The 15,359-nt window shown below is 48.0% G+C and overlaps 2 protein-coding genes across 15 annotated transcripts in view; one reads left to right on the forward strand and one right to left on the reverse strand.

Moving 5' to 3' along the window:
* LOC108588084 (uncharacterized) overlaps nt 1-1,341 on the reverse strand; it is a 23,262-nt gene extending 21,921 nt beyond the window's left edge. For 8 of the 12 annotated variants that reach the window (XR_013520698.1, XR_008473888.2, XR_013520688.1 and 5 more), the window contains exons 1-2: nt 1,288-1,341; nt 958-1,056 (exon numbers count right to left, since the gene is read on the reverse strand). Coding sequence is in view for 5 of the 12 variants with exons in the window: in XM_035265175.3 (XP_035121066.1) it covers nt 958-1,056; nt 1,288-1,299 (111 nt within the window). In the remaining 7 variants the exon portion in view is untranslated. Of the gene's footprint in view, nt 1-957; nt 1,057-1,196 lie in introns of all 12 variants that reach the window. The other 4 variants (XR_013520686.1, XR_013520697.1, XM_078333319.1 and 1 more) reach the window with 1 other exon arrangement.
* The window catches only part of LOC118142866 (kelch-like protein 10), a 20,506-nt gene extending 6,282 nt beyond the window's left edge, over nt 1-14,224 (forward strand). The window contains exons 1-6 of one of the 3 annotated variants that reach the window (XM_078333298.1): nt 6,934-6,999; nt 7,090-7,182; nt 9,371-9,860; nt 12,000-12,617; nt 13,451-13,600; nt 13,810-14,224. In XM_078333298.1, coding sequence (XP_078189424.1) covers nt 9,441-9,860; nt 12,000-12,617; nt 13,451-13,600; nt 13,810-14,184 — 1,563 coding nt within the window. In that variant the 5' untranslated portion in view covers nt 6,934-6,999; nt 7,090-7,182; nt 9,371-9,440 and the 3' untranslated portion in view covers nt 14,185-14,224. Of the gene's footprint in view, nt 1-2,769; nt 2,869-3,103; nt 3,402-6,933; nt 7,000-7,089; nt 7,183-9,370; nt 9,861-11,999; nt 12,618-13,450; nt 13,601-13,809 lie in introns of those variants that run through there. The other 2 variants (XM_054238692.2, XM_078333290.1) reach the window with 2 other exon arrangements.
* Nucleotides 14,225-15,359: the final 1,135 nt, after the last annotated feature.

Genomic DNA, 15,359 nt, shown 5'->3' on the forward strand with positions numbered 1-15,359 from the left:
TAAAAGCTCTAAAATTCCTAATTAGAGGGGAAAACATTATAATTACAGAAAATAGTTTTTCTTAATGTTCCATAGTTGGTTTCCCCCAGAGCCACATCTATGTTCAAACAGTGGTTTTCCAGCAGGGAAGCCTCATGTCTCCCTCCCTCCCTCCCGGCCCGCACCTCCTCCCTGAACGTCCGAATGGGGTTGATAGTTTGCAGAGGGGCCAGGCAGAGGCACCAACCTAGCTGTCCTTTCAGGGCTTTAATTTTTTTTTTTTTTTTTTTTTTGAGAAAGTGTCATTCTGTCACCCAGGCTGGAGTGCAGTGGCTCAATCTTGTCTCACTGCAACCTCTGCTTCCCAGGTTCCAGCGATTCTCCCTACCTTAGCCAAAATCAGAAATCATCTATAAGGCAAAAGAAAGATGATGCCTAATAGGCACCTTCTAGTGTGGCCCTGCCTCAGCCTGGTGGATGACTATGGAAATCAAAACAGTTCAGTGGTCAGGATATAGGCAAAGTCATAGGGGAGTTACTGAGAGACAGAGAGGAATAGGGAGGAGGTGATCATAATTAGCACCCCTGTTCACTCCGAGGAAAACGCAGTCTCCTAGTGTGGGGGTAAGGGTGAAGACTCAGGATCCTTCTAACTCCTTCAATATCGGGTTCTCCCTAAGAGATCTGCAACATTACGACCCATCTGGACATCTTCAACTTATTGGGGAGACGCTGGCCTGGGGAGGATGAGGCCCCAGGTACCGGTTTGGGGAGCCTTCTGTCCAATTAGAGGAAGCAGCATGACCAGATTGAGAAAGCTGAAATCTAGGTTTTAGGACAGGCGAACCAACCTGCTCTCGTTCAAGCTCCCGGCCATTTCTTGGGGCGGAGAGCTAGCAGGGTCCGCAGCCGAGAAAAGCGGGAAGGCCCAATGGGTAGGAAGCCGCCCCAGCTGCCCCCACCTCGCCCCTGAGGTACCTGTAACTGGTCTCCGCTGCCCTTGCGGAGGGCGCCCACGATCTCCTGCACTCGCCCGGGCTGCCGCATCAGGACCGTGGCCTTCATCAGGGCGCTCACCTGTCCCGAGACCCGAGAGAACCACTGACCCCCGCACTGCGATGGGCCCGAGGGGAGCCCGGGGCTCACTCAGGCGTACGAGTTAGGCTGGACCGGGGTACGTGCAGCAGCCGCTACTGGCCTGGGTGGAGCAGCGGTACCTCGGCTACCCGCTGGAGGAGCTCTGAGTGCCCCGGGAGTCGGAGTCGGAGTCGGGGTCCGCCCCACGCCGGACGCTTCCTCCCAGCTCACCTCCTCCGCCATCCCGTTCCAGGTCCGCTCGGCTGCGCTGGGGACGACAGCAGCGCGGCCGCACTGCGCAGGCGTCGTTTCCCGCTAAGAACCTGGGCGGGGGCGGGGGGCCGGAGGCGGGGCAGGGCAGGGGAACCGGGGGTGGGGCGGGGGGGGCCGGAGGCGGGGCAGGGGACCGGGGCGGGGCGGGGGCTGGGGGTGGCCGGAGGCGGGGCGGGGGCGGGGGACCGGGGGTGGGGTGGGGAGGGCGGCCTAGAATTGAGGGGTACCGGAGCTAGCCGCGGTCTGGGTGTGCTTGCCTGGTGCGCTAGGCAAACTGGCGGAGGGTTCTATTTACTGTGAAGAGAAGGGTGGAGGTCTCAAGGTGTTAGGGTTACGTGGGTGGGTAGGGTTCTGCCACTCTTTGTGGAGAAAAATCCTTGCCAAGCGTGGTCATTTCCAGGCTGAAAGTTTGTGTGGCAAAAACATGTCTGGGGCCAGGCATGGTGGCTCACTCCTGTAATCCCAGAACTTTGGGAGGCCGAGGCAGGAGAATCGCTTGAGCCAAAGAGTTCGAGACCAGCCTGGGCAACATGGCAAAACCCCGTCTCTACAAAAAATATAAAAATTAGCGGGGCGTAGTGATGAGCGCCTGTAGTCCCAGCTACGCGGGAGGCTGAGGCGGAAGGATCACTTGAGACCGGGTGGTCCAGGCTGCAGTGACCTGAGATTGCACCACTATACTCCAGCCTGGGTGACAGATCACACCCTGTCTCAGAAACAAAAACAGAAAAACACACGGCGGGATGGGAGGAGAGATGAAGGAGCCATAAACCGAATTCTGTTAATCACCCAAAAGGTGCTCTGTCAACTAGGCCATTCCTCATTCCAGAAGAAACTGAGTGACTAACCCATCTAGGGGCTGGGAGACCCGGGACAGCGTTCTGAAATGTAATCATCGTTGCCTGGGCAAGGTAGCAAGTACCTGTAATCCCAGCTACTTGGGAGGCTGAGGTGGGAGGATCACTTGAGCCCAGGAGGTCAAGGCTGCAGTGAGCTATGATCACACCATTGCACTCCAGCCTGGGTGACAGAGAGACTCGTCTCTTAAAAAAAAAAAAAAGAAATTCGCCAGGCGGGGTGGATCACACCTATAATCTCAGCACTTTGGGAGACTGAGGCTGGTGGATCATGTGCAGTCATCAGGAGTTCAAGACCAGCCTGACCAACATGATGAAACCCCATCTCTACTAAAATACAAAAATTAGCTGGGCATGGTGGCTCATGTCTGTAATCTCAGCTACTTGGGAGACTGAGGCTTGAACCTGGGAGATGGAAGTTGCAGTGAGCCAAGATCACGCCATTGCACTCCAGCCTGGGCAACAGAGAGAAACTGTCAAGAAAAGAAAGAAAGAAAGAGAAAGGAAGGAAGGAGAAAGAAGGAAAGAAAGAAAGAAAGAAAGAAAAAGAAAGAAATTTAATCAGTTTTACTTTTCCTTTCAGCCTCAAGTGACTTGGATTTCCTTGAGTTCGGTGTCTAGGGAGCCAAGTGTTGGGTGGCGAAAGGTAGATGGATGCTCCAGGGATAGAGACCTGTATCAGGTGAGTAACAGGAGCAGGAACCAATAAACACTCAGATGGTGCTAGTGGTCTTGGTTCTGTTCTGGGTTTGAGGACACAGAAGGAGGTGTGAGGTGGTTTTCAGCCTAAGTGGGGTGGGGGGAGGGGAGAAGGAAGTGGACAAGGCCAGGAGGCAGTTCCAGAACCTGAGAGCACAATCCTGCATGATCTCACTACAGGCCCAGGATTCTGGAACTCGGTCTGCCTGATAGGCCCTATAGATGTAGTAGGGGAAAGGAGTGACAGCTGGCTAAAGGGGCCCCCCACAACCCTCCCCAACACTCTAGGAGAGCAATCTCTCTCCGATGGTCCCGGGGTGCCATGGAGATGGAGAGCATGGCGGCCTCCACACGTTTCCACCAGCCTCACATGGAGAGGAAGATGAGTGCGATGACCTGTGAGATCTTCAACGAGCTTAGGCTAGAGGGCAAGCTCTGCGACGTGGTCATCAAGGTCAATGGCTTTGAGTTCAATGCCCACAAGAACATCCTCTGTAGCTGCAGTTCCTACTTTAGGTATAACAGGGTTGCCAAACTAAGCCAAGGGGTAATTGGGCTCGTTTTGAGACACTTTGATCCATTTTCTCTTTCCCACCCCACCATCTTCACTGTAGGGACACAGTCAAGGCTCTGGACTCCTTGAAAAAAATTTTTTAAGCCTGGCACAGTGGCTCACGCCTATAATCCCCAGTACTTTGGGAGGTTGAGGCGGGCAGATTATGAGGTCAGGAGTTTGAGACCAGCCTGACCAACATGGTGGAACCTCATCTCTACTAAAAATACAAAAACTAGCCAGGCATGGTGGTGCGCACCTGTAATCCCAGCTACTCAGGAGCCCGAGGCAGGAGAATTGCTTGAACCTGGGAGGCAAAGGCTGCAGTAAGCCGAGATCGTGCCACTACACTCCAGCCTGGGTGGCAAAGCACGACTTCATCTCAAAAAAGATTTTTGTTTGTTTGTTTTATGTTTTTTTAGAGATAAGATCTCACTCTCTTGACCAGGCTGGAGTGTAGTGATGAATCATAGGTCACTGCAGCTTTGAACTGCTGGGCTCAAACAATCCACATACCCCAGCCTCCCAAGTAGCTAGGTCTACAGGCTCATCCCATTACATCATGCTACTTTTTAAATGTTTTGTAGAGATGGAGGCTCACTATGTTGCCCAGGCTGGTCCTGAAGTCCTGGCCTGAAGCAATCCTCCTGCCTCAGTGTCCCAAAGTGCTGGGATTACAGGTGTGAGCCACTGTGCCTGGCCAACTCTGTGGTCCTTCAGCCTGCCTGGCATGTGGTCCTTTGCCTTCTGAAGAGGCATGACTAGGGTCAGGGCTTTTTTCGTTGATTTTTCTGTCTGTTTTGTTTTGTTTTCCCTTTTCTTTTGCTATTGAGAGATCTAATTTTTTTTTTTTTTTTTTTTTTTTTTTTTGAGATGAGTCTCACTCTGTCACCCAGGCTGGAGTGCAATGGTGCAATTTTGGCTCACTGCAACCTCCGCCTCCCAGGTTCAATCGATTCTACCACCTCAGCTGGGATTACAAGTGCCCACCACCATGCCTGGGTAATTTTTGTATTTTTAGTAGAGATAGCGTTTTGCCATGTTGCTCAGGCTGGTCTCAAACTCCTGACCTCAGGTGATCTGCCTGCCTTTACCTCCCAAAGTGCTGGGATTACAGGCATTAGCCACCGCACCTGGCAAGATCTGATTTTTCTTTTTCTTTCTTTTTTTTTTTTTTGAGACGGAGTTTCACTCTTGTTACCCGGGCTGGAGTGCAATGGCGCCATCTTGGCTCACCGCAACCTCCGCCTCCTGGGTTCAGGCAATTCTTCTGCCTCAGCCTCCTGAGTAGTTGGGATTACAGGCACGCGCCACCATGCCCAGCTAATTTTTTGTATTTTTAGTAGAGCTGGGGTTTCACCATGTTGACCAGGATGGTCTCGATCTCTTGACCTCGTGATCCACCTGCCTCGGCCTCCCAAAGTGCTGGGATTACAGGCTTGAGCTACCGCACCCGGCCCTTTTTTCTTTTTTTAATTTTGTCTTAAGGCTATACCTGAAGGATCTGATTTTTCAACTGGATTTCAACCAACTATTGGTGGCCCAGGTGCTTTCATCTTTGATTCTCACCTAAACCAACCTTTGGGAAGGTTGCACATCCTTACTGGATTTCAGATGACAATGCTACTTCAGGGACCCCTGTACCTCTATCCCAGTAGAGACCATTTCAAACAGGGTGATAAATTAACAAGGATTGAGGGGATGGGAAGGGGGACAAGGGAGAAATATCCAAGAAATATTTATCAGAAGAAAAAAGGAGTTTGGGCTAAAACCATTGTAACCCAGAAGGTAGAAGGGCTATTTTGTTCATGAGCTGAAAATGTTTGAGTAATCAATTCCAATGAAGGTATATGATCATGCGTCCTACCTGTTGCTAAAACCTCTCACTCATGTAAACCTTAGAGCAGATACCACAACTTATTTATTTATTTTTATTTATTTATTTTTGAGATGGAGTCTTGCTCTGTCACCCAGGTTGGAGTGCAGTGGCACAATCTTGGTTCACTGCAACCTCCACCTCCCAGGTTCAAACTGTTCTCCTGCCTCAGCCTCCCAAGTATCTGGGATTACACCAGTGTGCCACCACATCCAACTAATTTTTTTTCTTTCTTTTTGTCTTTTTTATTTTTTTGAGATGGAGTCTCACTCTGTCACCAGGCTGGAGTGCAGTGACACAATCTCGGCTCACTGCAACCTCTTCCTCCCAGGTTCAAGCGATTCTCTTGCCTCAGCCTCCCTAGTAGCTGGGACTACAGGCTCGAGCCACCACACCAGGCTAATTTTTGTATTTTTAGTAGAGACTGAGTTTCACCATGTTGGCCAGGATGGTCTTGATCTCTTGACCTCGTGATCCACCTACCTCGGCCTCCCAAAGTGCTGGAATTAAAGGCATGAGCCACTGTGCCCAGCCCACTTAATAATTATTTATCAAGGCTGGGCATGGTGGTCCACACCTGTAATCCCAACACTTTGGGAGGCCAAGATGGGAGGACTGCTTAAGGTCAGGAGTTTGAGACCAGCCTGGTCAACATAATGAGACCCTCATCTCTATTATTATTATTTTTTTTTCTTTTTGAGATGGAGTTTCACTCTTGTTACCCAGGCTGGAGTGCAATGGCACAATCTTGGCTCACCGCAACCTCCGCCTCCTCGGTTCAAGCAATTCTCCTGCCTCAGCTTCCCAAGTAGCTGGGACTACAGGTGTATGCCACCATGCCCAGCTAATTTTTGTATTTTTAGTAGAGACGGGGTTTCACCATGTTGACCAGGATGGTCTCGATCTCTTGACCTCGTGGTCTACCCACCTCGGCCTCCCAAAGTGCTGGGATTATAGGCGTGAGCCACCGCGCCTGGCCCCTCTATTATTAATTAAAAGAAAATTACTGGTTGCCTATTTTGTTACAGGCACTCATCTGGATACTGAAAAAACAATTGGCCAGGTGTGGTAGCTCACGCCTGTAATCCCAGCACTTTGGGAAGCCAAGACAGGCAGATCACCTGAGATCAGGAGTTCAAGACTAGCTGGGTCAACATGATGAAACCCAGTCTCTTCTAAAAAAAGACAAAAATTAGCTGAGTGTGGTGGTGCACGCCTGTAATCCCAGCTACTCAGGAGGCTGAGACAAGACAGGAAAGTTGCTTGAACTCAGGAGGCAGAGTTTGCAATGAGCCAAGATCATGCCATTGCACTCCAGCCTGGGTGACAGAGCAAGACCCTGTATGAGAGAGAGAGAGAGAGAGAGAGAGAGAGAGAGAGAGAAAGAAAAAGGAAGGAAGGAAGGAAGTAGGGAGGGAGGGAGGAAGGGAAGGAAGGAAAGAAAGAAAGAAAGAAAGAAAGATTCCTGTTCTCACGAAGTTTATCCTCTAGTAGGGGAATGTGCATTAAATCAGTAAAATGCATATCAGGTCATCATAAGTGCTTGGGAAAATAAGAAAAGGAAGATAAAAAGCAGTGAGTGGTCATTTTATTTTATTTTATTTTTTGAAACAGAGTCTCGCTCTGTCCTCCAGGCTGGAGTGCGTGGCATGATCTTGGCTCTCACCGGAAACTCCGCCTCCCAGGTTCAAGTGATTCTTCTGCCTCAGCCTCCCGAGTAGCTGGGATTACAGACTTGTACCACCATGCCTGGCTAATTTTTGTATTTTTTGTAGAGATGTGGTTTTGCGACATTCGCCAGGCCGGTCTCGAACTCCTGGCCTCATGTGATCTGCCTGCCTCGGCCTCCCAAAGTGCTGGAATTACAGGTGTGAGCCACTGCCCCCTGCCCCATTTTAAATAAGATTGTAAGAGAAGGTCTTGCTGACACAGTAACATTTGAGCAAAGACTTCAAGGGGATGAAGAAGGAAGAAATATGCAGATGTGGAGGAGCCTTCCAGGCAGCGGGAACAGCAAGTACAAAGGACCAAAGATGGAAGCAGCTCTGGTGTGCTTCCGGAACAGCAAAGGGGCCGGCAGGGCTGGACACAGAGTGAAGGGAAGGTGGGAGAAGACAGGGTCAGAGAGCTATCAGTGGTCCAGATCTCAGAGGCCCTAAGCATTCCCTGGGTAAGGACTTTGCATTTTACCCTGAGTAGGAAGGGAATTTAGTGGAAGATTCCAAGTAAAAAAGAAACATAAACCCGGCCAGGCACGGTGGCTCAAGCCTGTAATCCCAGCACTTTGGGAGGCCGAGGCGGGTGGATCACGAGGTCAAGAGATCAAGACCATCCTGGTCAACATGGTGAAGCCCCGTCTCTACTAAAAATACAAAAAATTAGCTGGACATGGTGGCATGTGCCTATAATTCCAGCTACTCAGAAGGCTGAGGCAGGAGAATTGCCTGAACCAGGAGGCGGAGGTTGCGGTGAGCCAAGATGGCGCCATTGCACTCCAGCCTGGGTAAACAAGAGCAAAACTCTGTCTCAAAAAAGAAAGAAGGAAAAGAAACAAACTTGTAAGAATTACTTTGTCTGCTGAGATAAACTATGTAAACTCTAGACTGGGTGCAGTGGCTCACGCCTGTAATCCCAACACTTTGGGAGGCTGAGGCAGGAGCATCACTTGAGCCTAGGAGTTCAAGACCAGCCTGGGCAATACAGGAAGACCCTCCTCCCCTCCCCCGCCAATCTCATATTTTATATATATATATATAATTTTTTTTTTTCTAGTGGAGTCTTGCTCTGTCACCAGGCTGGAATATAGTGGTGCAATCTTGGCCCACTGCAACCTCCACCTCCCGGGTTCAAGCAATTCTCCTGACTCAGCCTCCCAAGTAGCTGGGACTACAGGTTTGCACCACCAAGGCCAGCTAATTTTTGTATTTTTAGTAGAGAAGGGGTTTCACCATGTTGGCCAGTATGGTCTTGATCTCTTGACCTTGGGAGCTGCCTACCTCGGCCTCCCAAAGTGCTGGGATTACAGGTGTGAGCCACCGTGCCAGGCCAAACAAAAAAAATTTTAAGTCTACCAACTCTAGAGTTGTCAAGGGCAGAAGCAGGGAGATCAGTGAGGAGGTTACACCTGGTATTCTACGCAGGAGAGGATGACTTGGACCAAGAGATGAGAAGTAATCAAATTCTGCATCAAATCTTGCCAAGTTGTTTGAATGATACTTATTTTAAAAGTACATTGTTCCTAGCACTTTGGGAGGCTGAGGCAGGTGAATCACCTGAGGCTGGAGTTCAAGACCAGCCTACATGGAGAAACGCTGTCTCTACTAAATATACAAATATTAGCCAGATGTGGTGGCTCATGCCTGTAATCCCAGCTACTCAGGAGTCTGAGGCAGGAGAAATGCTTGAACCCTGGAGGCAGAGGTTGTGGTGGGCCAAGATTATGCCATTATACTCCAGCCTCGGCAAAAAGAGCGAAACTGCCTCAAAAAAAAGTACATTGCTCAAGTTTAAATTCCTTAAGCAAGGCAGGATTTGGTGGGCCATTGGTTGAGATGGAAGAGACCTGGGTCTTTTGACAGAGTCTTGCTCTGTCACCTAGGCTGGAGTACAGTGGCACGATCTCAGCTCACTGCAACCTTCGCCTCCCAGATTCAAGCGATTCTCCTGCCTCAGCCTCCCGAGTAGCTGGGATTACTGGTGCACTCCACCATGCCCAGCTAATTTTTGTGTTTTTAATAGAGATGGGGTTTTGCCATGTTGCTCAGTATGGTCTCAAACTCCTGACCTCAGGTGATCCACCCACCTCCATCTCCCGAGGTGCTGGGATTATAGGTGAGTCACTGAGCCCGGCCCAAGAGACCTGGGTGTTGCTCTCAGTTCTAGATCTTAATTTCTCCATCCACAAGGTAAGAATGGCCAAAGTCAAAGTTGTTGGAAAGTTGTTCTTCTTGTCCACTGTATATAGCACATGCCTGCACCCCACTTGTCCGGCCATTTCTAATGTACTAACCAGGAGAGAAATGCGTCAGTGGCTGCTGGTTTCTTTCCTTTTTCCAGAGCTTTGTTTACAAGCGGCTGGAACAACACTGAAAAGAAGGTATACAACATCCCTGGCATTTCCCCCGACATGATGAAGCTGATCATCGAGTATGCGTACACCCGGACTGTGCCTATCACACCAGACAATGTGGAGAGACTGCTTGCTGCTGCAGACCAATTTAACATCATGGGTATTGTCAGGGGTTGCTGCGAGTTCCTCAAGTCGGAGCTGTGCTTGGATAATTGTATCGGCATCTGTAAGTTCACCGACTACTACTACTGTCCTGAGCTGAGGCAGAAGGCCTACATGTTCATACTGCACAACTTCGAGGAGATGGTGAAAGTCTCTGCGGAATTTTTAGAGCTCTCAGTCACCGAACTGAAGGACATCATCGAGAAAGATGAGCTCAATGTCAAACAGGAAGATGCTGTATTTGAGGCCATTTTAAAGTGGATTTCCCATGACCCCCAAAATAGAAAGCAGCACATTTCAGTTTTGCTTCCTAAGGTCAATATTCACTCTTGATTCCTTTATCCCAGAGAGATTGTCCTAAAGGCAAAATTCAGACATATAACACATCCCAAGGCTGTATCTACATGTCCTTAGATAGAAGGCATCTACTATTCTCTGGAATTTTGCAACGGTCATTTCCCTTGGCATTACTAGTTCTTTTTACTTCAGTTGTAGGCTTTGACCAAAATCCTTCCTGGTGGTGGGGGAAGGAGAGCGCCTTTTTTTTTTTTTTGCTATCAGTCTCTCTTTGTCACCAGGCTGGAGTGCAGTGGCGCAATTTCGGTTCACTGCAACCTTTGCCTCTAGAGGTTCAAGCAGTCCTCCTGCCTCAGCCTCCCGAGTAACTGGGACTACAGGTGCACGCCACCATGCCCAGCTAATTTTTGTATTTTTAGTAGAGATGGGGTTTTGCTATGTTGGCCAGGATGGTCTCAATCTCTTGATCTCAAGACCCACCTGCCTTGGCCTCCCAAAGTACTGGGATTACAGGCGTGAGCCACTGTGACCGGCACAGAGTCTTCAGAATAATTCTAGGCGGGGTGTGGTGGCTCACTTTGGGAGGCTGAGAAGGGAGGGTTGCTTGAGCCCAGAGTTTGAGGCCAGCCTGGGCAACATAGGGAGACCCAGTCTTTACATAAAATATTAAAATTAGCCAAGCTTAGTGGTGCATACCTGCAGACCCAGCTACTGGGTGGGAGCCTGAAATGGGAGGATTGCTTGAGCCTGGAAGATCAAGGCTGCAGTGAGCCACGATTGCCCCACTGCAATTCAGCCTGGGCAACAGAGTGAGACCCTGTCTCAAAAAGAAAAAAAATTCTAAAGGGGTGAAATTCAGCTTTTTTTCTTTCTATGAATTTCTCCATACCCAAGGTAGAAGTTGAATTAGAAACCAAATCACGGCCAGGCACAGTGGCTCATGTCTGTGATTTTAGCACTTTGGGAGGCCAAGGTGGGTGGATCACCTGAGGTCAGCCGCCAACATGGTGGAATGCTGTCTCTACTAAAAATTCAAAAATTAGCTGGGCGTAGTGGTGCATGCCTGTAATCGCAGCTTCTTGGGAGGCTGAGACGGGAGAATCACTTGAACCCAGGAGGCAGAGGCTGCAGTGAGCAGAGATTATGCCACTGCACTTCAGCTGGGCAACAAAAGTGAGAATCAGTCAAAAAATAAACAAACAAAAAAACGAGCATTGCACACTACTGTTGCCAGTTGGTGCTAATAAGCGTTAGTTTACATATATAGACATAGTCAATTACTGAACAATTACCATGATTTTTCCTGGTCTAATAGCATTGTCCAGTGGCCAAGGAATGGAATTTCTCTGTGGCCACCTGAGGTGCCTTCTATCTAGCTCATTCTCAACTTCCAAATGTATATACCACTTCCCCAAAATGACTATTTATTTATTTTGAGACAGTGTCTCACTCTGTCACCCAGGTTGGGATGCTGTGGTATGATCACAGTTCACTGCAACCTCTGCCTCCTGGGTTCAAGCGATTCTCAGGCTTTAGCCTCCAGAGTAGCTGGAACTACAGGTGTGTGCCACCATGCCTGGCGATTTTTTTTTTTTTTTTTTGAGATGGCGTTTTGCTCTTGTTGCCCAGGCTGGAGTGCAATGGCACGACCTCAGCTCACTGCAGCCGCCGCCTCCTGGGTTCAAGCGATTCTCCTGCCTCAGCCTCCCAAGTAGCAGGGATTACAGGCATGCACCACCACACCCGGCTGATTTTTGTATTTTTAGTAGAGATGGAGTTTCAGCATGTTGGCCAGGTTGGTCTCGAACTCCTGACCTCAGGTGACTTGTCGGTCTCGGCCTCCCAAAGTGCTGGTATTACAGGTGCTAGCCACCCTGCCTGGCCCCAACTTCTGTATTTTTAGTAGAGACAGGGTCTTGCTATGGTACCAGGCTGGTCTCAAACTCCTGGCCTCAAGCAATCTGCTGCTTCGACCTCACAGAGTCCTGGGATTATGGTGGGAGCCTCAAAATCAACTATTTAAACTGTGACTTATACATTTCAAAACAAACCAAAATATTTCCAGCAATTCAAAGGCAGACTATAAAAGGGGGGTTAAGGATATGGGATTTCCTGGCGCCCTCACCTCGCCTGAATGACTCTGCATTTGCTTCTTAGGTTCGCCTGGCCCTAATGCATGCTGAGTACTTCATGAACAACGTTAAGATGAATGACTATGTCAAAGACAGTGAGGAATGCAAACCAGTCATCATTAATGCCCTAAAAGCCATGTATGACCTCAACATGAATGGACCCTCTAATTCTGATTTCACCAACCCACTCACCAGACCCCGCTTGCCCTATGCCATCCTCTTTGCAATTGGTGGCTGGAGTGGTGGAAGCCCCACCAATGCCATTGAGGCATATGATGCTCGGGCAGACAGATGGGTGAACGTTACTTGTGATGAAGAGAGTCCCCGTGCCTACCATGGGGCAGCCTATTTGAAAGGCTATGTGTATATCATTGGGGGGTTTGATAGTGTAGACTATTTCAATAGCGTTAAGCGTTTTGACCCCGTCAAGAAAACCTGGCATCAGGTAGCCCCAATGCACTCCAGACGTTGCTATGTCAGTGTGACAGTCCTCAGCAATTTTATTTATGCCATGGGAGGATTTGATGGCTATGTGCGTCTAAACACTGCTGAACGCTATGAGCCAGAGACCAATCAATGGACACTCATCGCCCCCATGCACGAACAGAGGAGTGATGCAAGTGCCACAACGCTTTGTGGGAAGGTAAAGGACCAGGGTGGGAGGGTGCAAGGTACAAACCCAGAAATGATGCTGTTCTTTTTTGGGGTGGGTGGAAGATGAAGTGGCAGTATTCACTTTGCAGTACTCATTCTTCCTTCAACTAAGTGACCCAGCTGCAACTGTCTTATTTTGCTTATTAAAAAGTAATGCGGCCAGGCTCAGTGTCTCATGCCTGTAATCTCAGCACTTTGGGAGGCCATGGTGGGCAGATCACTTGAGGTCAGGAGTTCGAGACCAGCCTGGCCAACATGGTGAAACACCGTCCCTACTAAAAATGCAAAAATTAGCCAGGCGTGGTGGCACACACCTGTAATTCCAGCTACTCAAGAGGCGGAGGTTTAAGTGAGCCAAGATAGCTCCACTGCCCTCCAGCTCAGGCAACAGTGAGACGCCACCTCAAAAAATAAAAAATAGGCCAGATGTGGTGGCTCATGCCAGTAATCCTAGCACTCTGGGAGGCCGAGGTGGGTGGATTGACTGAGCTCAGGAGTTCAAGACCAGCCTGGGCAACATGGTAAAACATGGTCTCTACTAAAATACCAAAAAATTAGCCGAACACGGTGATGTGTGCCTGTAGTCCCAGCTACTTGGGAGGCTGAGGCAGGAGACTTGTTAGAACCCAGGAGGTGGAGGTTACAGTGAGCTGAGATCACACCACTGCACTCCAGCCTGGGTGACAGAGAAAGACTGTCTCTAAAAAAAATAAATTGAGATTGTACAGACGGGGATTAAGTGTCTCCTACCACTATACACATATCCTTCCTTTCTATTCCCTAGAGGTGGAAATTTTAATAATCTTGGAACTCTTCACACAGGTCTACATATGTGGTGGGTTTAATGGAAACGAGTGCCTGTTTACAGCAGAAGTGTACAACTCTGAAAGTAATCAGTGGACAGTCATAGCACCCATGAGAAGCAGGAGGAGTGGAATAGGCGTGATTGCTTATGGAGAACATGTATATGCAGTAAGTTTATCTAGTACTACAAAAACACACGCACATATTACCCCTAGATTTTGTATTAGTAAATGTGTTTATGCTACTATTGTGAAGTATTTGAAGAGCTTTTCTTCATGGAAGAGGGAGTTATGAAATCACAGGTACCCCCACAAGGCCTCCTCAGTGAACAGAATCAGTGGTTAGCGGCCAACGGTGGTTTCTTTTGCTATCCACAGGTAGGTGGCTTTGATGGAGCGAATCGCCTCAGGAGCGCAGAAGCCTATAGCCCAGTGGCTAACACTTGGCGCACAATCCCCACTATGTTTAACCCTCGTAGCAATTTTGGCATCGAGGTGGTGGATGACCTCTTGTTTGTGGTGGGTGGCTTCAACGGCTTTACCACCACCTTTAATGTGGAGTGCTATGACGAAAAGACCGATGAGTGGTATGATGCTCACGACATGAGCATATACCGAAGTGCTCTGAGCTGCTGTGTGGTCCCAGGGCTGGCCAATGTTGGGGAATATGCAGCTAGACGGGACAACTTCCCAGGATTAGCACTGCGAGATGAAGTAAAGTATTCTGCTTCGACAAGTACCCTACCTGTATGAGCCTCTTCATTTAGCTAATAAAAAGTCTAAGCAATTAGAATTAATTCTTTTTTTTTTAAATAAATGCAGTGTTTAAACTTTGAAGAGTACTGGAAAATGTTCAGCTGAAGGGAGTGATGGTTGGATGAGGGAGCAGGAGGGAGGGAAGAAGGCAATGATATCCAACAGTGCACAATTAAAAAAGAAAAACCACATGGTACAAACCAGCTTTAAAGAAATATGTTTATTTAAAACTTACACTGAGACAATTAGTAGCTTTAACAGAGAAGAAGATAGCTTCAAGAACATAAAACGAGCTATTTTACAAAGTAGTGTCTCAAGGTGTTCTAAATACTACATCTCCTCTGACTTAAAAGGAGATAGTGAAGATTATATTTTCAGTAGAGTAGGGACCTGGATACTACTAGCCCAAAAAACTCACTGCATCAACTCAAATTAAATGTTTATTTTACAAATAACGAGCCCAAGCAGATGGATCATAAAATCTTCAAACATCTAGCAAGCACTACTTTCCACGAGTGCATATGCAGGAGGATTAAGTTAACAAGTTCTCTACAGTCTGCTTCAACGTAAGACATTTGTAGTGATGGTCACCGAGTAAGACAAAAAAAGCCCACAAACAGCAGTGGTTTTGCTAACTAAATTCCTTGAAGCAAAATCACTACTAGGTTATATTACTGCTATTATATTACATCACTCAACTATGAGCAGTTCTGTTTCCAATGACCAGAACATACATTATAATAACAAAAACAAAAAATGGACTATTCCCAAGAAAGTAACAAACTGGAGTGATGAACTGTGCCAAAATGTTTCAGAGTTCAGGTGAGACTGAATTGCTTCTCAAGTATTTTACAGTTAAAGCACCCTGTGGTATAGACAGAGTACTTGCTTTACAATGATGTATACTTTCAAAGACATGAAATGTGGCCAGTATACTGTATTTAAACTTAATTTGAGAAAAGTACCAAAAAAGAAGTCCCTTTAGTTATGCTTGATTAGACCAAAATAACTAAAATATACAATTCAGCTCATTTGTCTACATATAGTATAGTGTTGATATTAGAATTACAAAACAAAATGATTTTAAACATACCACATGCTATGCTAGTCAAGAGGTAAGGAGGAAAATGAGCCCTAGAAACCACCTTACCAGCAGCCCAATGGGTTTAAAA

This window comes from Callithrix jacchus, chromosome 1 (genome assembly GCF_049354715.1).
Source record: "Callithrix jacchus isolate 240 chromosome 1, calJac240_pri, whole genome shotgun sequence".
NCBI lineage: Eukaryota > Metazoa > Chordata > Mammalia > Primates > Cebidae > Callithrix > Callithrix jacchus.